Source organism: Kwoniella dejecticola, chromosome 8 (assembly GCF_000512565.2).
Source record: "Kwoniella dejecticola CBS 10117 chromosome 8, complete sequence".
NCBI lineage: Eukaryota > Fungi > Basidiomycota > Tremellomycetes > Tremellales > Cryptococcaceae > Kwoniella > Kwoniella dejecticola.
The window spans coordinates 1,158,416-1,178,343 of record NC_089308.1 but is presented as its reverse complement, the minus strand read 5'-3'; the positions used below and the strand labels follow the sequence as shown (position 1 = coordinate 1,178,343).

General features: G+C 47.8%; 6 protein-coding genes and 1 non-coding gene across 7 annotated transcripts; 5 read left to right on the top strand and 2 right to left on the bottom strand.

The window, feature by feature from the left end:
* Positions 1 to 437: 437 nt before the first annotated feature.
* I303_106724 (uncharacterized protein) lies at positions 438 to 2,188 on the top strand (the record flags this gene model as incomplete). The annotated part of the gene is made up of 3 exons (XM_065969424.1): positions 438 to 491; positions 578 to 788; positions 885 to 2,188. 3 exons carry the CDS (start codon positions 438 to 440, stop codon positions 2,186 to 2,188), a joined length of 1,569 nt encoding a protein of 522 aa, XP_065825496.1.
* A 60-nt stretch (positions 2,189 to 2,248) lies between these two features.
* I303_106723 (uncharacterized protein) lies at positions 2,249 to 3,013 on the top strand (the record flags this gene model as incomplete). Its single annotated transcript, XM_018411891.1, has 1 exon — positions 2,249 to 3,013. The coding sequence occupies one exon, from the start codon at positions 2,249 to 2,251 to the stop codon at positions 3,011 to 3,013; it is 765 nt and encodes a 254-aa protein (XP_018259092.1).
* Positions 3,014 to 3,356: 343 nt separating this feature from the next.
* On the bottom strand, positions 3,357 to 7,123 carry I303_106722 (uncharacterized protein; the record flags this gene model as incomplete). The annotated part of the gene is made up of 10 exons (XM_018411892.1): positions 3,357 to 3,808; positions 3,866 to 4,235; positions 4,287 to 4,703; positions 4,752 to 4,822; positions 4,882 to 5,115; positions 5,212 to 5,559; positions 5,625 to 6,372; positions 6,423 to 6,497; positions 6,562 to 6,763; positions 6,858 to 7,123. 10 exons carry the CDS (start codon positions 7,121 to 7,123, stop codon positions 3,357 to 3,359), a joined length of 3,183 nt encoding a protein of 1,060 aa, XP_018259093.1.
* A 2,874-nt stretch (positions 7,124 to 9,997) lies between these two features.
* Positions 9,998 to 10,112, top strand: I303_106721. Its single transcript, XR_001936518.2, has one exon. It is a non-coding gene; the product is annotated as a 5S ribosomal RNA (ribosomal RNA).
* A 3,494-nt stretch (positions 10,113 to 13,606) lies between these two features.
* I303_106720 (uncharacterized protein) lies at positions 13,607 to 15,283 on the top strand (the record flags this gene model as incomplete). The annotated part of the gene is made up of 2 exons (XM_018411893.1): positions 13,607 to 13,963; positions 14,030 to 15,283. The coding sequence occupies 2 exons, from the start codon at positions 13,607 to 13,609 to the stop codon at positions 15,281 to 15,283; spliced, it is 1,611 nt and encodes a 536-aa protein (XP_018259094.1).
* Positions 15,284 to 16,933: 1,650 nt separating this feature from the next.
* On the top strand, positions 16,934 to 17,720 carry I303_106719 (uncharacterized protein; the record flags this gene model as incomplete). Its single annotated transcript, XM_018411894.1, has 3 exons — positions 16,934 to 16,975; positions 17,044 to 17,269; positions 17,401 to 17,720. 3 exons carry the CDS (start codon positions 16,934 to 16,936, stop codon positions 17,718 to 17,720), a joined length of 588 nt encoding a protein of 195 aa, XP_018259095.1.
* Positions 17,721 to 18,296: 576 nt separating this feature from the next.
* On the bottom strand, positions 18,297 to 19,458 carry I303_106718 (ubiquitin-conjugating enzyme E2 4; the record flags this gene model as incomplete). The annotated part of the gene is made up of 7 exons (XM_018411895.2): positions 18,297 to 18,356; positions 18,632 to 18,702; positions 18,769 to 18,897; positions 19,030 to 19,049; positions 19,113 to 19,147; positions 19,237 to 19,332; positions 19,435 to 19,458. 7 exons carry the CDS (start codon positions 19,456 to 19,458, stop codon positions 18,297 to 18,299), a joined length of 435 nt encoding a protein of 144 aa, XP_018259096.2.
* Between the last annotated feature and the right edge of the window lie 470 nt (positions 19,459 to 19,928).

The window sequence follows — 19,928 nt, the reverse complement described above, 5'->3', positions numbered from 1 at the left end:
GCACCTTTGGCGAATGGCATGTCTGGTTCATCATGGAAACTCTGATGCGAATTACTCATTCGGAAACAAAGGAGAAGCATCGTGAGAAAAACCTTCATGATGATAGTCTGTCTTCTGAGATAGGAGTACAATTAGTCACATATGAACGGTAGGAGAAGCCATACTGAGAAAACGATTGTTGTCTAGAATATTGGACAAAGCAACGTAGATAACGCACTTCACGGAGTTGACACCTCCTATGACTCTGGTATCCAGCAGAGCATCTCCATACTACACGCCGCCCCATTTCCTCTTTGCTTGAATGCAACGCCATCATACTTTACTTGACCTTTCGTACTGACTTGCCAGCTATCGTATCGTATCTTAAACCACAACACCCATTGAAACATCATCGACAATCACTGCTGTCTCTCAGCGATACGCATCGGAAAAGGAAAATGGCGGGAACCACACATGAGTTGTCGAAAGCCAGGATAAGGCATTTCTTACTTGTACGTACTATCAGACAGTTGGACATATCCAACACATGAGATGGGATGAAGGTACTGCTGAGCTGAGACTGTTGTATGACTTGAAGGCATCCCACGGTATACTAGCTGCCATCATACTCACGCTGTCAGCCCTGATATACACTGATCGACTGTTCGTCCCTTCCCTCATCTCAGCTGTAGCAGCAGATGTCTACATTCCCACCACTGTCTATTTAGCATGGCAAGATCCTGGAAATGGTCTGTTGACCGTTGGTCGCGAGGTCTGTTATCTCCTTGCCCAGGGCTTAATCGTACTCAGTGAGTCCTACTCCTTGACCTTCCATCACAGTTATCTACCTTTGGCACTGTATGTATCGTCTTGCTGATGGACAGGATTGTGTAACGGCGGCATAGTCCTCGGAATTATGTCTGCTTTATCAAGCAAAGACGATATCTGCTCCGCACCCCCTCCTGCCCCTTCGCCATTTACCGACGAGACCGAATTCGCATCCGCCATCGAGTCATCTGAAGGTAACAATGCCTTGACATGCCGAGAGAAAGTCGCTGTCTCTGTGCTATCCTTCATGCACCTGGTGATCATTCTCTCGTGGCTCGCCTTGCTTTTCCTCTCAGTACATCGTCACCGTGGGCATAAGAAACCGTCCGAGGCTGACGCCTTCGACATGGCAATTCACCGATTCATGAGCCACCATACCCACGCATCCCGATTCTCCGGTCCGGAAGATATCGAAGGTGATTCCACGCCGATTCAGACTCTCACTAAAAACGGGTCCCCCATCTCACCTGGTAATGGACTGCCCTCAGCCAAAGAGGTGAAACGCCCTTCGACTTCCTCTGGAGGGGGTAGCATTCCTAGTCCCCATAACCAGGAGGGGACGATTCACGATGTCAACCTCAACGATGACGATGAGGACGATCACAACAACGTTGGTGATCAGTCAGATAGAAAGCAGAACAGAAAACATCAATCTACTTCATCTGGACCATGGAGAATCTCTTCATTGCCTTTACCAGACTTCAAATTCCATCTGGGGCTCGACAGCGCTCGAAACTCTGCCAAATCCTCACAATCGCAATCGCAGTCGCAAGGTGCTCTACCCTCTTTCTCTTTCTCAAATTACAATCCGCGCAACTCGAAAAAACCTTCTCCCCTGAATACCTCTCCGGGGGGTGGGGTATTGCTCACTTTGGAAAGTGCCAGGAACTCGATCAAGTCGTGGAGAAGGGGAGACGACGGTGTAGGAGCGGATCTGGAATCGATGAGAAGGGATCATAAACGGATTGAGTCTTGGAGAATCTCTCCTATCCCTCTTCCAGATTTGAATCTCGGATTCGACACTAGATCAACGAAAAGCAATAATAGAAATGACACTCGCCTCGTCCAGCCTGGTAATAACCATGAGAACGATAATCATGATATTAATACTAACGATGGCAGTCGGAATTCGATGAAATCGCAATTGAGCGGATTAACGTTGGACGAAGTGAGGAATTCAATACAATCAACGAAATCAAAACAGACGAGAGATTCCCTCAAATCACAATTCTCATATCATGCTCAACCACAGATACGGGGTGGCAAGAGGGAATCATTAGAGCCTCCACCAGTCACCAAGGGGAACACGGGTGGATATCGATCGACATTCCAATTCAGACCCGAATTAGAAGTTCATCGCGATTCAATGGAAACCTTGTGAAGGGATCCAAGGAGAATTGAAAGTTGGAGAATATCGCCTATTCCACTACCCAACATTCGGATGAGCTATGAGAGGGAACAAGATCGTCAGCGCGAAGAATCAAAAGTCACTTCTACCGGTGGCGGTCTCAGTGTCCCATTACCCAGAAAAGCATTTATTCCCGAAAATACAACTACCAATACCAACGCAGAGACGGATTCCGGAATGGGTGATTTAGGCTTGGGTTTGGGTGGCATAGGAATAGTCTCTTCCTCTTCTACTGCCAATGCAGGTGGAGGAGGCTTATTACAATTACCTTCGAATAAACGGTTAGAAAATGTAAGGAATTCAGCACAGAGCGGATTCAGTCTTGAACATGCTCGGGCAAGTGTCAGAAGTCAAATCGGTGAAATCATCGATCACGATCACGATCACGATCACGATCATGATCATGCCAGTGAAGGGGGAAATGGGGTACCGAGGGATTCATACGATACTTACGGTCGCTTTGATCATGATCATGATCGTGATCGTGATGATAGTTTCGATAGCGATACAAGATCGTATCTTGGTGGAGCGCGAAACACTTTCGGACGAGGCCACGAGAGAGCGCCCTCGTCCTCTGCATGGGGTGATAGTTATTCGTCCTTGGGCGTCATCGGGGTAGGACAAGTTGGGAATTTTAGGAAATCCACTTTTGAAGTTAATTTCAGTGGGGTCAATGGGGCACAGACTCAGACTCAGACAAACTCAGATTCCAATTTCTCGATCGGAGGACAGTCTGACGAAGAGGATGAGGGTGAAGATGAGGCAAGTCAAGGTAATTTGAACGAGGTCCGTAAATAGGAAGAAACTTTGAAAGGGTGTCTATTGTACTATGAAAAAACAATGCATTAATTTTTGGAATACGAACAATGAGCCCTGCAACTAAGCAGTGTCGCACAGGCGATCGTAGATCGAAGGATTCGCATTTTGGGCCATGATGGCAGCGAAGAAAACGTCAGTATAATTTCGCTATCGTGTCAGGCGTTAAGACCGCTGTTGGCTTGATACGATAAGAACTCGCATCGGCAACCTTTTCGCGGATAAAGGGCATCGTCATTATACCATCATAATGTCCATTATGTCTATATACCCACAATACGAACATTTCGAAACTCTGTAATCAGTGTGTTGTCGCCCTACCACCTCATGAGAGTCTTTCAGGCTCAGCCTCTGTACTCGCAGGTGCCGCTCCTGGAGGCAAAGGAGTCTTGACTAAATCCGTCCTGTCAACAGGAGATGTTTCCGTGCTGGTAGGATTACTAGCAGGTAATGGAGTGATACTCGGAGGACCCAATGGACTCGATCCTAATCCTTCAGAGGCCCAAGCTGGTAGATTGGCTGTGGGGTACGAGTACGTCACTCCGGTACCGGAGGAAGCGGAGGTCAATGAAGGTGATCCCGGAGGTACGTCTGTGAGAAGGCGAGGTGCGGTCTGGCTTGCAGCGTCCAGAGGAGACGAGGCTGTTTCGACTGTTGGGGATATCGAGTCTGTTGCTGATGAAGAAGGATTGATTAACGATGAGGCGGGCTGATGATCTGCTACGTAGTATGCCATGCCGACACTTCGTTTGTGGAAACCGCATTTCTCGTAGAATGCTGATGCGTCTCTATAAGCTTTCGGACTCTGTCCAGGCAAACTAAAGTATAACTCACGCATTTTGGCCTCTTTGCAATCAAGTATGACCTTGTAACAACCCAAGCCAACAGCCATATCTCTAAGACCAACGACGAGTTTCTGACCTAGACCTTTGCCTTGCATCGAATCGGAAACCACTATATCCTCGATATGCCCGGCCAAACCTCCGCTGTTGATGTGCTTTCTCTCTATGATCAGAGAACCGGAAGCGACCAGTCGATCAGTGTCTTTGTTGACTATCACCAGTATATAGTAGGTACCTGGACAAGACTTGAAATGCTGGAATATGGATGTGTAGACTGATGGCGCCAATGCAGGCGATTCTCGGAGATCATTCAGAAGTTCGAAGTGCGATCGTAAAAGATCGGTGGTTGATAGCGGACGGATCTAGAACACGATGTCAGCGCGCTTTCCGATGCAATCTCCAGCTTGACGTACATGCACATTGTCCGGTAAGCTTTCCCTCAGGCCAGTAGGAATATGTTTCGCGTCGAACAGCAAATCCAGCTGGTCATCCGGAGTGAACGGTTCCGTCGCGACTAGAGGATCATCGAATTGAGGAAGAGCCAAGGGTTTCGCTGTACCAGGCTCATTTGTTGTTGGTGCAGCATCAGAACTGGTTTCTGAGATGATAGGTGATGCCGCTTTAACATCATCAGACGGGTCGGTAGGCTGCGAGATCTTGATCTTCGTCCGGGAGCTACCGGGCTGAGGTCCGTCGTCGATAGGGTGGTACGACAAGACACCAGCTCTCGATAAAGCCGGCCCAGGCGGCAATGCTGTAGGAGCTACGATCGGGGAATCCACGCCGAAGAGCAGATCGGAGAAGGTTATCAGATCTTCTAGTACAGTGTCCTACGCGAAATGTCAGTCATGTCTATAGACAAGTGCTGCGTCACTCACTTTGCCCTGATGATGCTGTAACAAAGAAGTCGTATCTGTAGGCGTCTGTTCTTGACCAAATAGGACAGAATCTGCAAATATTGTCAACCTTGAGCGTATTGAGCGTAGGATAGGGGATTGTTCAACGTACTGAAGACAACAGCAAGGTTCTTGGCATCCATCTTATTGGTCGCTGATTTCTCGTTGATTCTACCTAGATGCTCGATGATCGCTTGGAACGTTGTTTGGTGAATAGGCGGTAGTCGCCTCAGACGAGCACGGAGGGAGGAGAAATTGCTCTCAATGTGTGATTCTCGACTTTCCGTATATTTGACTCTCTCTGGATGAGGCAAGGGGAAGACTGGTTCAGGGAGTTCTCGAAGATCTAAACAGATCGTAAGCAAGAGTAGGCATATTGTACGAGGGGATAAGGGGGTTAGGCCATCGTCATGAATCGCAACAACAAGGAGGAAAGGCTCACATTGTTTCAGCACGTTGCCGATACTAGCCACATCATCTTTTGCATCAAATACGAACTTCTCCTCGTCCAGCTCGATGCCTTGAATCATCTTTTGCACACCCGCGTGCCTCCCACTGATCCTGTATATTCCTTCGAGGTCTAGTCCCCTTTCATCGATCGCAGCAATAGCCTTTTCCAAAATTATGGGTGGTCGGCCGTGATCAGATGAATCCCCTCTAGTGAAATCGTAATCCGTCAGAGACACCCCGAAGATGAGTGATCTACATGGTCCAACGTAGAAGTTCTCATATGGGATTGGTGCGATAGACGGCGAGGCGATCGCTCGTAGCCTTGTGCGGAACAGCATCACTAGGTTGATGACGTCAGCTGGTACTTGCCTTTGACGAGAAAGAGGATGAGGACGAAACACTCACTATCCTGTTCCAAATTGATACCTTCAATCGAATGCCTGGCGACTTCAGTAGCTTGAGCGTTCGTAGCAGCTGTTCCATGCATGGTGTCCATATAGCTTTCCAGTGAATACCTCAATCTCTTGCTCAGCTCGTCATTGAACGTCTCCAGATTGTTCATCGCCGAAGCATGCAATTTCTCTCTTCTGAGCCTGAGCGATTCCAGATGGAAAACACCAGTCCGATATGCTTTATCAGCTTCTTCAGCATCCCTCTTCACTTTGACAGCTCTCATCGCTGCCATAGCCTTTTGATCGTTGGTTCTAGCTACTCCAGTGCCTCTTCTTTGCAAATTACCCTGAGCACCTTCGCCTCCAATCACATAGTCGTCTTTCTCCCTAGCGGCATCCTTGTCTTTGTCCTTGTCACCTCCTAATTTCTGCATGAATGCTGAAAATCCTTTCTTACTTTGTTGGGCGATATCATTGAGCACGTCTTTCCCTTTACTTTCGCCGCCTGACGCCGAGCCGGCTCGCAGACGATTCGCCTTCTTCTCCGGCGAGAAAGGAGGATGCACAGGTTCAGGTTGTGGCAAAGCGGGATTACTCATTGCGGGAAGAGGACCAGTAGACGTTGGAGGCGAAGTATACGACGGACCGGCGGGGACGGCGAAGGGGTGTTCGTGAAGCGGTGTTGTGGCGGGTGAGGGCGGAGAAGGTGTAGCTAGAAGTCGAGCTTGCATTGCAATTGCATGTTCTTGGCGTTTATGGTCCTGCATAACGATTAGCTATATAAACCTGATGGGAAGAAAGTTTAGCTAACCTCCAAAGCTTGACATTTCTGATTGTAGTTCTTCTTCAGTTTGGGTAATTGTGATCTTGCATGGTCGTCATACATCTGTTGGTTCCCAACACTGTCAATCCCAACTGTCGTTATTGCAGCTGACCGAAGCCGTACATACCTCATTTGCAAGCTTCATATTATCTTTGAGAGCGCCTCTGATCCTGGTCTGCTCTTCTTTGAGCTTGACAAGCTCTTTTACTACTTCCGCACGAAGAGCTCCGACCATCGCCTCCCTAGACTGTATCTCCCGCTGCGTGTAATCTCTGACTTCTTCCCACGCCTTGCGAGCTGAAGTCTTACTCTGCTTCCTGTGTCCAGCACTAGCAGCAGCCGGTCAGCAGATACACGATTGACACTGGATTTCATCACGCCACTCTGTCTGTGAGTACACTTTCGTCGAATATATGAACTCACTCGTCATGTAACGTATCTATAGCTACGCTCCTGTCGTATAATCTCGTTAAATTCTCTATGTATTGTTCTTCTACCCGTATTCGATCCTGGAAGAACGATATGTAATGTTCGTCCTCGGATATCTTGTGCTTGAACTCCCTCAACACGTCGAACCCAGCTTCATACCTCTTCAGGCCGTGTCCCAGTCCGTGTCCAGCATTGCTTGAGAGAGCGTTCAGCGAGCTTGATGACCCGCCGAGATCGCCGGACGGATAGGCGTATGCCATGTTGAGCCTTCAGAGCCGGCTTTTACAGCACCTAGCGCTCGGTGAAACTCGAGTACAAGTCGTCAGAAGGATCACGTAGTTGAAGCTGGATGTGAATTTGCGGGAAGAGCGTTCATGCGTTTATGCGTTTATTGTACGTTGTTGCTGCTTGCTGGTATCTCTCTTGGTTCAGGGTAGAAAACGAGGAAATGACCATGTCCGGAATCAAATTATGCAGCCAGGCACAGTACATCTTATGTCAGTTTAACGCTATGGAGCCCATACAACAAAATCTATTGATAGCTGATAACCACGCAGCTATCACGGCATTCAATCTAGCTCGACTGATAATCTCGCTGCGGACAAATCAAACCGAATGATTCGCTCCACAGAGCGGTGTCGGCACATGCTGTGTAAATACATACATACATGTTGAAAAGCCAAGGCGAAGTAAAGACCGGTCGATGGTCAGGAACAGATCCGACAGTGAACAAATCTCTATAGGACAGCGTTACCCCATATCTAAGCTTGGGCGACTCCCGCAGCGGTACTTAAGATGAGAAGGACTTCACATGTCCTCGTCGCTTCACTGAGTGTCTGAACGGGTGTCCAAGACTACGCAGATAACAGTAAGCAGGTTTATGCTTGGCTGAACGATCGGTATTTATGTCTGTGGAGTCGCAGAATAAGCACAGCCGGAAATTTGTCACATCATTGTCATCCGGACTCATCGACTGCAGTTTACCTTGAATGTTCCACTCTTTCAAACAGGTGCACAGATCTACGAGTCTAACCCTATATACCTGAGTTCAGATACCCTCAGAATCCTCGATCGCTCAAGCTGACATGTCTTGAAGGAAAGAGATTCATATTTATGTTCGACGTTTCTCACAGGCAGACTACATACTCCACGTCTTCAGATCAGGCTTTCTTTTTTTTCAATTTTTGTGTCTCATTCTCAATCTCCTTCACTTTTCTCCTTCTCCTTCTCGTTTCTGTTTTCCGTTTTTCATTTCTTACTCTCACCCTTCCTCTCTGTTGTCATCCCTTGCTCTCACCATTTCCACCTTCACTCAACACACGTTTTTGAGTATTTTCTTTCGTCTGCTTTCGGATTGATTCGTTCGACTCGACCAGTATTGCGTTTTGTTATCCTCCCCTCACCGTGATGATCTCCGTTCGTACGTTTTCTTTTTCCGTCTTGACCTACTTGCCACCGCTCATAGCTTCACTCTGGCATTGAGCAAAGTTACTGTCCGCAGAGACCTCACCGAGATCGGCCTGCCAATCAGCGGCGGCGGATCCTACCATCGTCCATCGGATAGTAAGTCTCATGCGATCCTTTGGAGATGGGAGAATTCATGACCAAAGATGATGGTGAAAGGCTTACCGGCAGCAACGCCCTCAGAGGTGAATCCCATATCCTCGAGTGAAGCGGAAGAAGAAGACATTTTTGGGTGTGACGTGAGCTGTTTGTTTTCAGTGTTTGATATTTATCTGATTAGACGTTTAGACGTTTGGATGTTTGCTCTTTGTTGTTGGTGCTGAAGGAGAGAAGAGAAAAAGAGGAAAGAGACGTTTACAAAGTCGAGGTTGGGATTGACGAGGCTTTTATACCTTACATCGAGTCGGGTGAGATGTAAAAGTCAGATACTTCGAATCAGCGTGCTTTCATCTCGACATGCCGTTCCAAATGAAGACAAGAAGCATATCAGTCAGCAGCTTTCTTCTGTCCGGTCGAAAAGCTGTAGCGTCACTGTTGGCTGAGATCGCTGAGCATTCCGAGTCTCGCTTCATCCAGCTCCAAGTAAGATCGGAAACATGCCCGCGAAGGTCCCATTTTCTCATGCTGCGTGCAAGCGTGTCTCGCATTCACTGCCTTTTGTCAAGGTTACCGAAGTATGCAGTGGCACGATGGGCCTCGATCGCGGAGAAACCTTTCTGTCTCGCCTGAGATGATCATCGACCGCTGATGCCAGTGCCATATGGTTTGTTGCATAATAGTTTGGACGTGTGGGATCGTGCGAAAGGAATCTCGCGATATATAGACAAGATCTCAGCACTGGAACTGAGCGTACGCAAATTCAAATGGATTACCTACAACTTACAAGCAGATCTTGCCCCGATGTGCATGCGAGTGAAACAAACCAGCACAAGTCTCGCCCGAGGTTGAGTTGATCGGGAATTACAAGCACGTAGCCCACTTGCCTGGCAGTTCAGATCACACAGATCTCTGATGCATGTCTCACCTGCGACCATTCTTTCGGCTGCGAGCATCATACCCCAACCATTCTCCACCCGCGCAATGAAAAATTCAGAACTCGCAGTGCCGTCATGAGACCCGCACTGCACATTTGATACAGTACAGACCTGCTTGAGCTGTCGCACCACTAGCTTCTAAGCGTGAAGGTTCCAACCTCTGCGACAAGATGCGCATTGAATCTGTGTGCGAAGATTGCCCATGCTCATTGCCGAATGGTCCATCAAGAAGAGCTTGCGTCAGATTCTTTTCATCTTTGGTCTCAGCTCCTGTTTCTGCCTCGACGTGTGTCCGACTCGGCTGATAGTGCTCAAGGGCGAATACCAGCTAGATTCCGGTCAAAGGATGGTTCATCTTATTCATCAGCAGTCTCTTCTACCGGTGGGATAATTTTGTCCTCATGTGCACTTGGTCGCTCGTCCACGCTCTTAGAGCCCCTCGGACCAAGCGTTATTGCAAAAATACGATCAGAGTTGCCTGAGCGAGTTCGCTTGCCGCACGATCAGACCTCGGGTGGAGGTCAGGTACCATCAAAGGGACAAACGCGGCAAATAACCAGCCAAATTCTTAGAATTTTCTATTTGTTCGTTTGGCACAACGTTTTATAACACGTCAAAACCCGTTCAACTTTCATCTACGGCCATAGAATCCAGAAAGCACCGGGTCCCGTCTGCTCCCCGCAGTTAAGTTGGATATCGCTCGGTTAGTACCAAGGTGGGGGACCACTTGGGAATCCCGGGTGCTGTAGTTTTTCCTTTTGCTCCTGCTCTTGCTCGTTGGGTTCGTCTGAAGATCGTCTCCCCTCCCTTCTTCCCCTTGCCCCTGCTAACAGACCGACTGCTACTATTACTGGAGTTGGAATGTATTTTTGGCTCATCGCGAGCCCGAGAACCGGCGAACACATGGTGCAGAGGTCTCGGAACACCTGACCGTTCCCTTTCGCAGCGCAGTGACAAACCGATTTGCATCAACCACCCAAAGATACCCTCCAACGCTATTGTGGTTTACGTTGTATTCTGCAGGAGGTCCTGTGTCCTGGTCACGACTGCGAGAAATTGATATTAGCCGAACGGATCCAAGTTGTCATTGGGTGCTGTGGTGCGACCAAGGGTAGGTACGGCGCCGCAGACACTCATTCCTGTATCATGTTCATCTATCCGTGTACCTGACACACACATCACTCCTTCATGGCCCGAGGCATGTCGTCGCTGCTCACTTGTATATCTCACGATGGAACGCACCCTCGGTATATCGCGATGATAACGACACAAACGCATTGTGGCGTGAATGATTTGCTGGGAAGTCTGAAGGTCTGTATGGTGACTACAAGCCACAAAAGCCTCATTTGCTTCGGATGCAACTTTACTCGTCAATCAGATAATCAGATGACTCCGCGCAACGCGCTTCCTGCGTGCTTGTTCTCCTTCATCTATTTGAAGGTGTGAGTCCAAATCAGGGCAGAAGAAGGATCTTAGCTTCGCATGTGGCCGTGATATCGGGTAGTTATTTGCCGACTAACGATATCCAATTATGCGATCAAACGCCTAAGGGGATGGATGTCACCCCCATAAATGCTAGCTCAAATTCAAATCTAGACTATAACGTCATTCAATAGCTCTCCAAGATCATGCCCCATGCCGCCGACGCTAACGACTGCGGGCGATGCATCGTGGATCTCACAGCTCCGTCGTTGGCTCATTATGCACAAGCATTTACGGTAAGTGTGATTGTCGAAAGATGGAAGATCGTCCTTTAGTCTATCATTCCACGGGCCAAAGACCAAATTCAGGTTTAAGTGCTATCTAAGCGGAGTGGAGCAGTCCGAAAGACAGAAAAGCTCTACGCCATGAGAAATCAAGCGTAGGTACCCGTCAACGCCAATCGTAGTGAAGCCCTCTCACAAATCCCTCCACCCCGGCGTATGTTCACCACTACTACTGTAGCTCATCGGGTGCGCCTTCTACGTGTGATTGGCGACGACAGTCAATCTGTTGGGATATCAAGAACATCGAACAATAAGATGAGGGACCGCCACCTGATGTTCCAGCTAAGCAAACGCCTTCGTCCGTGTCCATTTCCTTGTGGCTTCGTGTCTTGTCTTGTCTTTTTCTGGGCTAGGCTTGGGGGTCCTTACGAGGGCGTTCGTTAATGACGAATTAAGTGGTCCAGAAGAACCCGTAATTATGGTACTCGAGATAAAGGTCGAGGCGGAACGCCACCTGGTAATAATGGGTGGAATTCAGGGCTTTTATAAGGTTAAAGAATAAAAGCCACATGAAATGTCGACAGCTGTAAATAGCTAGACTGGGTGAGGCGTAAGCATTCGCACTCTACAACAACTCAATTTGCTCAGGGTTCCGGCAAAAATAGACTTTTTCTTTTAATTCAGCTCGAACTGAAAAAGTGCTCGCGTTCTCGAGCTCACAAAACTTGCCGACCAGAAAAGTTTAGTCTAAATGGCACACACTTTATTTAGTCCTGGGATCAGCCTCGGCACCACCAAGGGTCTGACTAGAGGTGACAAAGAAAGGTCTAGCAGGAAGAAACGTTAGAACCCAGACTGCCCGTATCAGGAAGGATTTGAAGGGAGAACCTGTTATTTTGCCTTGTCTTCTGATTTGCGCTAAGGAAACTTTGTTTTTTATTGTTTGGTCCTGGTCAGAAACACATGCGAAAGAGCCAGATCATCCCAAGACGAAGTCTGTGAGTGATTCACATCCGTTTCATTATTCTTGCTCAGGGTAACGGAATGAGCGATCGTGTTAGTTGTTTGGTATGGGGCATCACCACGTAAAACCCACTGCGCTAATACAGGAGATTTGTGACTCTGGCTCTGCTTGTGCTTGATGATGTGATGTGAATAACCGAAAGGTACCACTAAGTTCATCAAAGAAAGAACAATCAGTTACAAGCACCCACTAACACCCAATGGAGCCTTTTCCTCGCTGCGAGGTACTTGGTGTTTTGCTTAGCGTCGAAGCTTACTTGCACCCTGTATATCCTGGCTCATAGACTGGTCTTGGAAGTGGTTGATGAGTTGGGATCGTCAATTGCACCAGACAACCTCGGACAGTCGTCTGTGACCATGTTTCTCCAATTGTAACACCTCTTTTGTGGAACTTGTCGTCGTAAACCTCGTATCTTTCTTCGTTGCTGGCCCTCGCTGTGACACAACAAATACCTCCGCGTTAGAAAGACCGGAACTATAGGAGCAAAGTTCGAGACGGACACTCAACGCCTCCCATTCAGAAACGCATCATCATAAAGTCACTTATATTCCCCATCGCCGTTTGTCGACACGGAAAGCTCTTCGGACTCCTTCCTACGATATCGGTTATTCCTCTTTGGTCGATTTGAAAGACATTTCTTCTCCGAGTGAAGACTGTATCGAAGAGATAGAATCGGGGCTAGAACACTAGAACTTAGATCATCGCTATCTCGGAGGTTTTCAAGTTCACGCACAGAATTAGAAGATACAGAAGTGCAGAACACACGTTGAACTCAAAATTTCCTCAACTGAATTGGCTGTGATCGGTTATATGACTCTACTTTGATTTGTGTCAATACTTAGGACAATATAAGAAGGACTGAGTGGGATTAGAACAGCTACTGCGGATCATCGACTTCCTGATTCCTCTTTCGTAGTCTGCGACAACCTACACATCGCATTCTGTCTGTTTCGCCAGTGTACTCGAAGAAGATAAGGTCAAAGAAACGCTCGTTCCTCATACCACAAAAACTTCTCATTCGTCTGAGACACAAGCAATCAAAGTGAAATACATCCTCACACCGCGACGGTTGGACTATCTTTTAAGAAATCAGAAGCACAGAAATTCACTCATACCGCTCCAGGTATCCCCAAAAGCGACATCTATGTAACACGGCTGGTCCAGATCAAAATACAAACGAACACTACGCAACCTTGACGATAACGGATAGATCAGTCCGGTCTTTCAATTTGGACTGGCTTAGCAGAAGACGATTGCTCGGGCTCCGGATACGTGTAATCACACTCGACGGAGAAGGCAGGTCATTCTCACTCTCGCCGGACCTTCAGCAGACGATCACCTTCATCTAAAGCTGTATAAAGAGGGGCTTGAAAATCTGGGTTTCCCCAGTTATCCATCCATCAAGCCTTTCGCAAGCAACAGTCTAGCAAACTTTCGAAATCGACCAAGTCAATCATAGCCACTTCCCGCCCAAGCTCTTCTTATCTTATCTTTATCTAATCGCACTTCACCAAGATGCCTTCCAACACTTTCGCTACTTCTGGTCGAGATCTCATCGGACACAGAATTGACAATGGCCGACTCGAATTCCTTTCAACCCTAGGTGTCGGTGCTTACGGGGTCGTCTACCTCGCTGTCGACCTACACGCACCTCGTCCCGTTTACCTCGCTGTCAAATGCCTCTTACGTGCCGGTCTTGACTCCCGTCAACGCCACTTTCAACGAAGGGAGATCGCTCTGCATCAATTGGCATCGAGACATCCTAACGTAGTCACACTACACAAAGTCATCGAAGAAGGCGACTACATCTTCGTCGTCATGGATTTCTGCGATGAAGGCGATCTTTTCGGAATGATCACCGAAAAACAACGAGTGAGTCGTTTCCCCTATCCTCTTTGTTCTGAGAAGTCTTCTTATTGACACTTGCTTTCCGTGTAGTACCTCGGCAACGATTACCTGATAAGGCGGATATTCCTACAGATCATCGACGCCGTAGATTATTGCCATCGAATGGGAATATTCCACCGGGATCTCAAACCAGAGAACATACTGTGCACGCAAGGTGGAGAAAGGATATGTATAGCGGACTTCGGCTTGGCCACTTCGGAGCGATATTCGACGGACTTCGGCTGCGGATCAACCTTCTATCTGTCGCCAGAATGTCAAGGTGGATTGTTCGAACGGCTGGAATCGTATTCGACCGAAACCAACGATGTCTGGTCTCTCGGTGTAATATTGGTCAATCTGACCTGCGGGAGGAATCCGTGGAGACAAGCTTGTCCAAACGACGAAACTTTCAGAGCATATGTGCATAACCCGGATTTCCTGCGGACGATCTTACCCATCTCAAGAGCTACGAATCGGATATTAAAGGGTCTATTCGCCTTGGAACCCCGTGATCGAACGCCGCTAAAGGTCTTGAGGGAACAGATCCTCAGAGTGGAGACTTTCAGTATGACGGACGAAGAGCTCAAGACTGCTCATTCCGCCGCAAGAGCTGCCGCCGCTGCTGTCCGACAAGTTCCTCCAGCTGCTGCTCCTGCTCCTGCCCCTGTCCCAGTCCATGTTGCCCCTGAACCTGTCACACCTCCGACACCATTCAAAGCTGCGCCTGTGTCTGTGCCGAAGGTCGCGGTGCAAGAGTTCATGCAAGTCGACGAAGATGCCGAATTGGACGAATTCGCTCACCAACACGATCAACGGAAGAACCGTGCGAGAAACCACAGCAATTCCAAGAGGGCAGCTGGCTATGATCATGCTCAAGGTCAAGGTCACGAACACCCATCTTGGTCATCTGGCAACTCCTCTACATACGCCACCTTATCACAGGCTCAGATAAGCAAGAACGTCTTCGCTCAGATCGACTTCTCGCGTCCTGCAGCAGCCACCGAGAACTCGTCATTGGAATCTACGAATGAGACTCCAGCTTTGATAGCTGAAGGGGCGGATTCGTTAGATATGTTCCCCACGGGATCGAGATCGTCCTCGTCAGGTGATATCTCTTTACCACCAACACCTGAATTTCGTCCGGTAGATCAACAGCAATATCAATATCAATCTCAACAGTCACTTCAATCCAAATCTGCAAAACCCCGTCCTATAAATACGAAACCGACAGCGAACTCCAGATTGGACTTATTACAAGTCAATATGAATCCCCATAGCCCGTCAAGCGGCGAGTTCATTTTATAGTTCCAGTCAGTCTCCGGTTCCGATTTTTCGATACACGTTATACATGACATATCGCATAGACTTGCATACATAGTTGTTCACCTTGTTCTGCCTCCCAATTGTATCATTGTTTGTATTGTCCCGAATGGACGGTTGAAATGCCCATGTCCCATTAAATCTTGTATCAAATAGAGAGACCCTTAGTATATTATCTCACAACCATAGTGATAGTTGTCCCAATCAATGCATAGACTTACGATCAACCGCCTTCAATCCCACCAACACGGGTGCAGCGCAAGACGTGATCAAGTCAGCCATCGATGCAGTCTAGCCGTCAATGTGCACCCAAAAATGGACTGGGTGCTCCGAACATCGACTAGACTCACATGTCCCATACGTGCTTCGCGCGAAGAAGACTTTGGGCAAGTCCCAGCGGAGCACAGATTCATCGGACGACCTCAGTTGTTGGTCACATAAAGTCGCCGTCCAGGATGCAAGCATGCAAACTTGATGGAAGCGCCCCTCGCGGAAATACCACCTGATCCTATGCAGTCCAGAATCACCGCCACGAACTGATTGAAAACGATGAGACGAATGGGTCGAACAATTAAACTAGCTTAAGAAGTTTGACAAATTCCCTGAAACGGCTGGTTTCACCTAGTTTCCAATTATGACGATTATGAGGACATGATGACAAAACCTGTGTCAGTCTCCGTATCTTGGCGACCACGGGCTATAGCAAAGTCTGAGTGTCCGTTGGCTCTGATGGAAATGCTCTTGAGCCCTATAGCTGTGCATAAGGTATTCCAGGTCATGTGAGTCATAACCAATAGAGGCTCGGCGTTAGCAAAGGGTATGCCACTTGTATGGCTCCGCATAAGATGGCAATACTATGAGAGCTTTCCTAGCTAGTGTGCAAGGGAATCAGTCTTGTACTCCTCTCGTCGTGCGTTCATCCTGCTGTCTCTATGCATGGCATGGAGATGGATCAATGAGCAATATGTCCAGAGCCTCTCGTCCATTTGTTTGAACCATTCAGGCGGGGCATGTTCGCGGGAACATAACAACGCGGAATCTGCCATGCAACCGTATGTATCGCACGACAGTCGTGCGCTCGGAAATGTTCCTCTGGAAGCGGTACATGTCAACCAACGCTATACCGTCAATCACCTATTCTCTTGGCTCGAAATGTACTGACGTACTGACAATTAGGCTCGTAACGATACGTCCAAGTCATGTTGGGTCAAGTGACGAAAAAGCGTTGAAAGGTTGAAAGGCAACACCAACACCGCATGTAGCAAGATAGTCCGGTTCCTGAGCGGCTAAAACCAAGCTCCGAAGTGCCAAGCCTTTACAGTCTTGCAATTCAACTTAAAGCACTGCCATGCATCGCCCCGATCAATCTTCTGCTTTAGTGCGTTTCATCGGAATTCATCAAGCATGATTCCCAAGTTACTACCTGTTCAAGCGTTCAATACCGTCCTCAACACGACGGAATTCCAACATATATAAGTTGGAGACATCAAGAATGCATATGCATGATACCAACAAAACAACAACAACGCACCAATACAACAAGAAAACGATAAAACAATCGTATCAAGTATAATAATCACTGCTTTACTGCTTCAGTGCCTCACCAAGACATTCTCATTTAAGTGCTCAACCAATATGTCCTCCACAACTGGCCCTACCATTCGATATGGTCTTTTCGTAAGTATCTGCCGTCACTTAGAGCCTCTAAAAACAACAGCTGACTTTACAAATTTGTATGTCTGCAGGGCCTGACAGCCGTCACTTTCATACTGGCTTTATTCCTTAATCTCTTCCTCCCCGGATGGGCTGCACAAGGCATAATCGTCGCCGGGATTCATGGATTCATCGGTGTGGTGATGTTGATATACTATCCTCCTGCCATCTACTTCTCCCTGAAAGATAGTAGAAACAGATGGGATCAGGGTGGTGGAGAAGTCGCCGTTCAGGTTTTGCTCGCTGTCGCTTGGTTAGGTGAGCGTTGTTTCTCTGATCTTTTCTTTTTTGCGTTGTCCTTATTCCTTCGCAAATCTGACTTCAATACTCTTTTGAACTCACCGTACACCTCATTGAGTATAGCTGACATCGTCATGTTACTCTATCAGCCGCGTTCATCTGGCAAATCATCATTGCCTCCGCTCGCCTGTGCGACGACCCCGATTCAGGATTCTACGTCAACGATCCCAAATGTCAACCTGCCGCCATCGGTTTGACAGTTTTATACTTTATCAATCTCGTCATTCATACCGGATGGGCAGCTTGGATCATTACCATAGTCGAGAAGAACAGCACCGGCAGAAGAGAACGAGATGACGTTTACGAAATCCCTTCTCATGATTTGGTCAGAGGCAGAACCACTCGTCATGTCGATACGACAAAGATCACGGGAGACGAAGAAGCTGGTCTATACAATCTGAGAACCTAGATCTTGGACGACGTAGAATCACTTGACCCCCTTGGATAGGGCATGATCAAGTCATATATAATACCTTATAATTTCTCCCTTGCACATCAATCAATAATATAGCATCCATAAATCATGTAGCACTTGGTACTTTATCTTATAATTTCACGGCAAACTCTCGATGAATGACATGCAATTGTATTTTGCTGCAAGCTCGTGCAAGAAAGGTAGCTCACCAAATATAGGGCTGGAGATCCTAATTGACTCAAAGAGTCCGTGTACGCAATCCGGCTGGGTATACATCAGCGCAGTTTCAGTCGAGTACATGATGTCAGTCCGTGGCTGCTGCCGTCCGCGTAAGCTCATGCTGCTCGTCCTAATCGATGACATCAAATTCTGTAACCTTGCTTTCCAGAAGTGTGTCGCTTCCAGAGCGCCAAGACATGACGCAGATGATCACATGACGTTGACTAAGAGACGAGAGAAGGTATGTAAAGGAGGAATCATGCAAATTTATAAGTAACCATTTTATGTCGCATATCTGGAAGAAAGGGGTAATTAGCAAAGAACCCAGTCATGCGATCCAGAGGGGGCAACTCACTTTCTAGTCCATTCCCTTGCTGTAGCTTCATATCGAGGTCGGTCGGTCTTGTAGGTCTGATTGAGGATATGATTAGCATTTTGACTTGTCAGAGAGCGGCGACATTTTGGAGCAGCAAGCTCAAAACGATGCGACGCATGATGGAGATGAGGAAGGGGAATCAAAATATGCAATTGAGGCTTTGTTCTGTTTGTCGTTTGGAAAAGGACAGGAAGCACAACCCCCAGAACGATGGCCGACGACCTCAATGGACAAGAAAAAGCAGCCGTGAAGAAACGAGAGTGATGGCAAAGATAACACGCCTTGATAGCAATCGAGTGACGAGACTCACGTTAGCAATCTCCGGTACCAAGGGGTCATCGGGGTTGGGGTCCGTCAACATCGAACAGATCGAAAGGAGCACTACGAAGGGCGAAAAGTCAGCCATTTAATCAATCGTGTTCGAGTGGAGATCGAGCTCTGGCTCACCTTTCGAGATGGTCAATGCTGGACTCCATTGATCTCTCAAGATATCTAGACAGATTGAACCGTTTGCGTTGATATTAGGGTGGTAGATCTTGGTCGTGAATTGGACCTTGGGAGGCTTGAATGGGTAATCTGCGAAGTGAGGTAGACACGGATCAGCTGAGCCCTCTATCTTCACTGGTAGCACGACAACCGGTGGGGTGGGGTTAAGTGCATGAAACGCGATAGCGGTGCTCATCAGCGCGACAAGGACAATCGACATACCGGTAGGGAAAGTGAGAGAGCTGAATAGCAGTCGGACGGTCAGCTAAGCTGCGGCCCTCTGGGGAGAATATGTGGTAGCTTACAGGAAGAAGACACCGCCAGCATACGGAGAATCGGCCTAGAGAGAAGAGTCACACGAATTAGTAATTGAATATGACTCCCACACAGAGTGTGAGAGAGCGCGAATCTGCATGATGGGCCACTCACAGGTCCCATGATGGTTGCTTGCCATTGAAAAAGGTTGTCATTGATGGGACCAGCGGAACATGAAGACGGGGGATCACGTCCGAGATCGATTAATTCCTATACGCCGGAGAATAACGTATCGTGTGAGCAAATATACATATTCCATTCATCCCAATATTCCCGGTCCGACATCGGTACACCAAGAAATCTTGAGCTCACCTTGTTAATTCGCTTGAGAGCCATGTTGCTGGATTTCTACTTGTTCTATGTCGAAATATCGATAGGACGATGGTTTGTCAAGAAGGAAGTCGATGGAATAGCGGTGGCAATGGAGATAAAGAACAATCAATCAATCGTATTGTCTTAGTCAGCTTTTTATGCTTTTCGTCTAGCCAAGCATTGCAGGTGCCGCATCAGTCTACATGAGGTTCAGGCGCACTCACAAGTCAAAAGTAACGTTGTATAGGTCGACTGTTGAAGAGTAAAGATAAGAATCGCTTAATGATGATGATGATGATGATGATGATGATGACAATGACTAGTGAATGAGGAAGTGCTTGGTGGAAAGGGATGAAAGCGCACAATACGCTACGCTCAACTCCTGCAAAGCGGCGATATGCGTAAATTCCGAAAAGTGGCAATGCCCTCGTGGTGACGCAGACAATCTCGATGCATCCGTTTTCAGATGAGCAAGCACAAGTCATTCAATCATC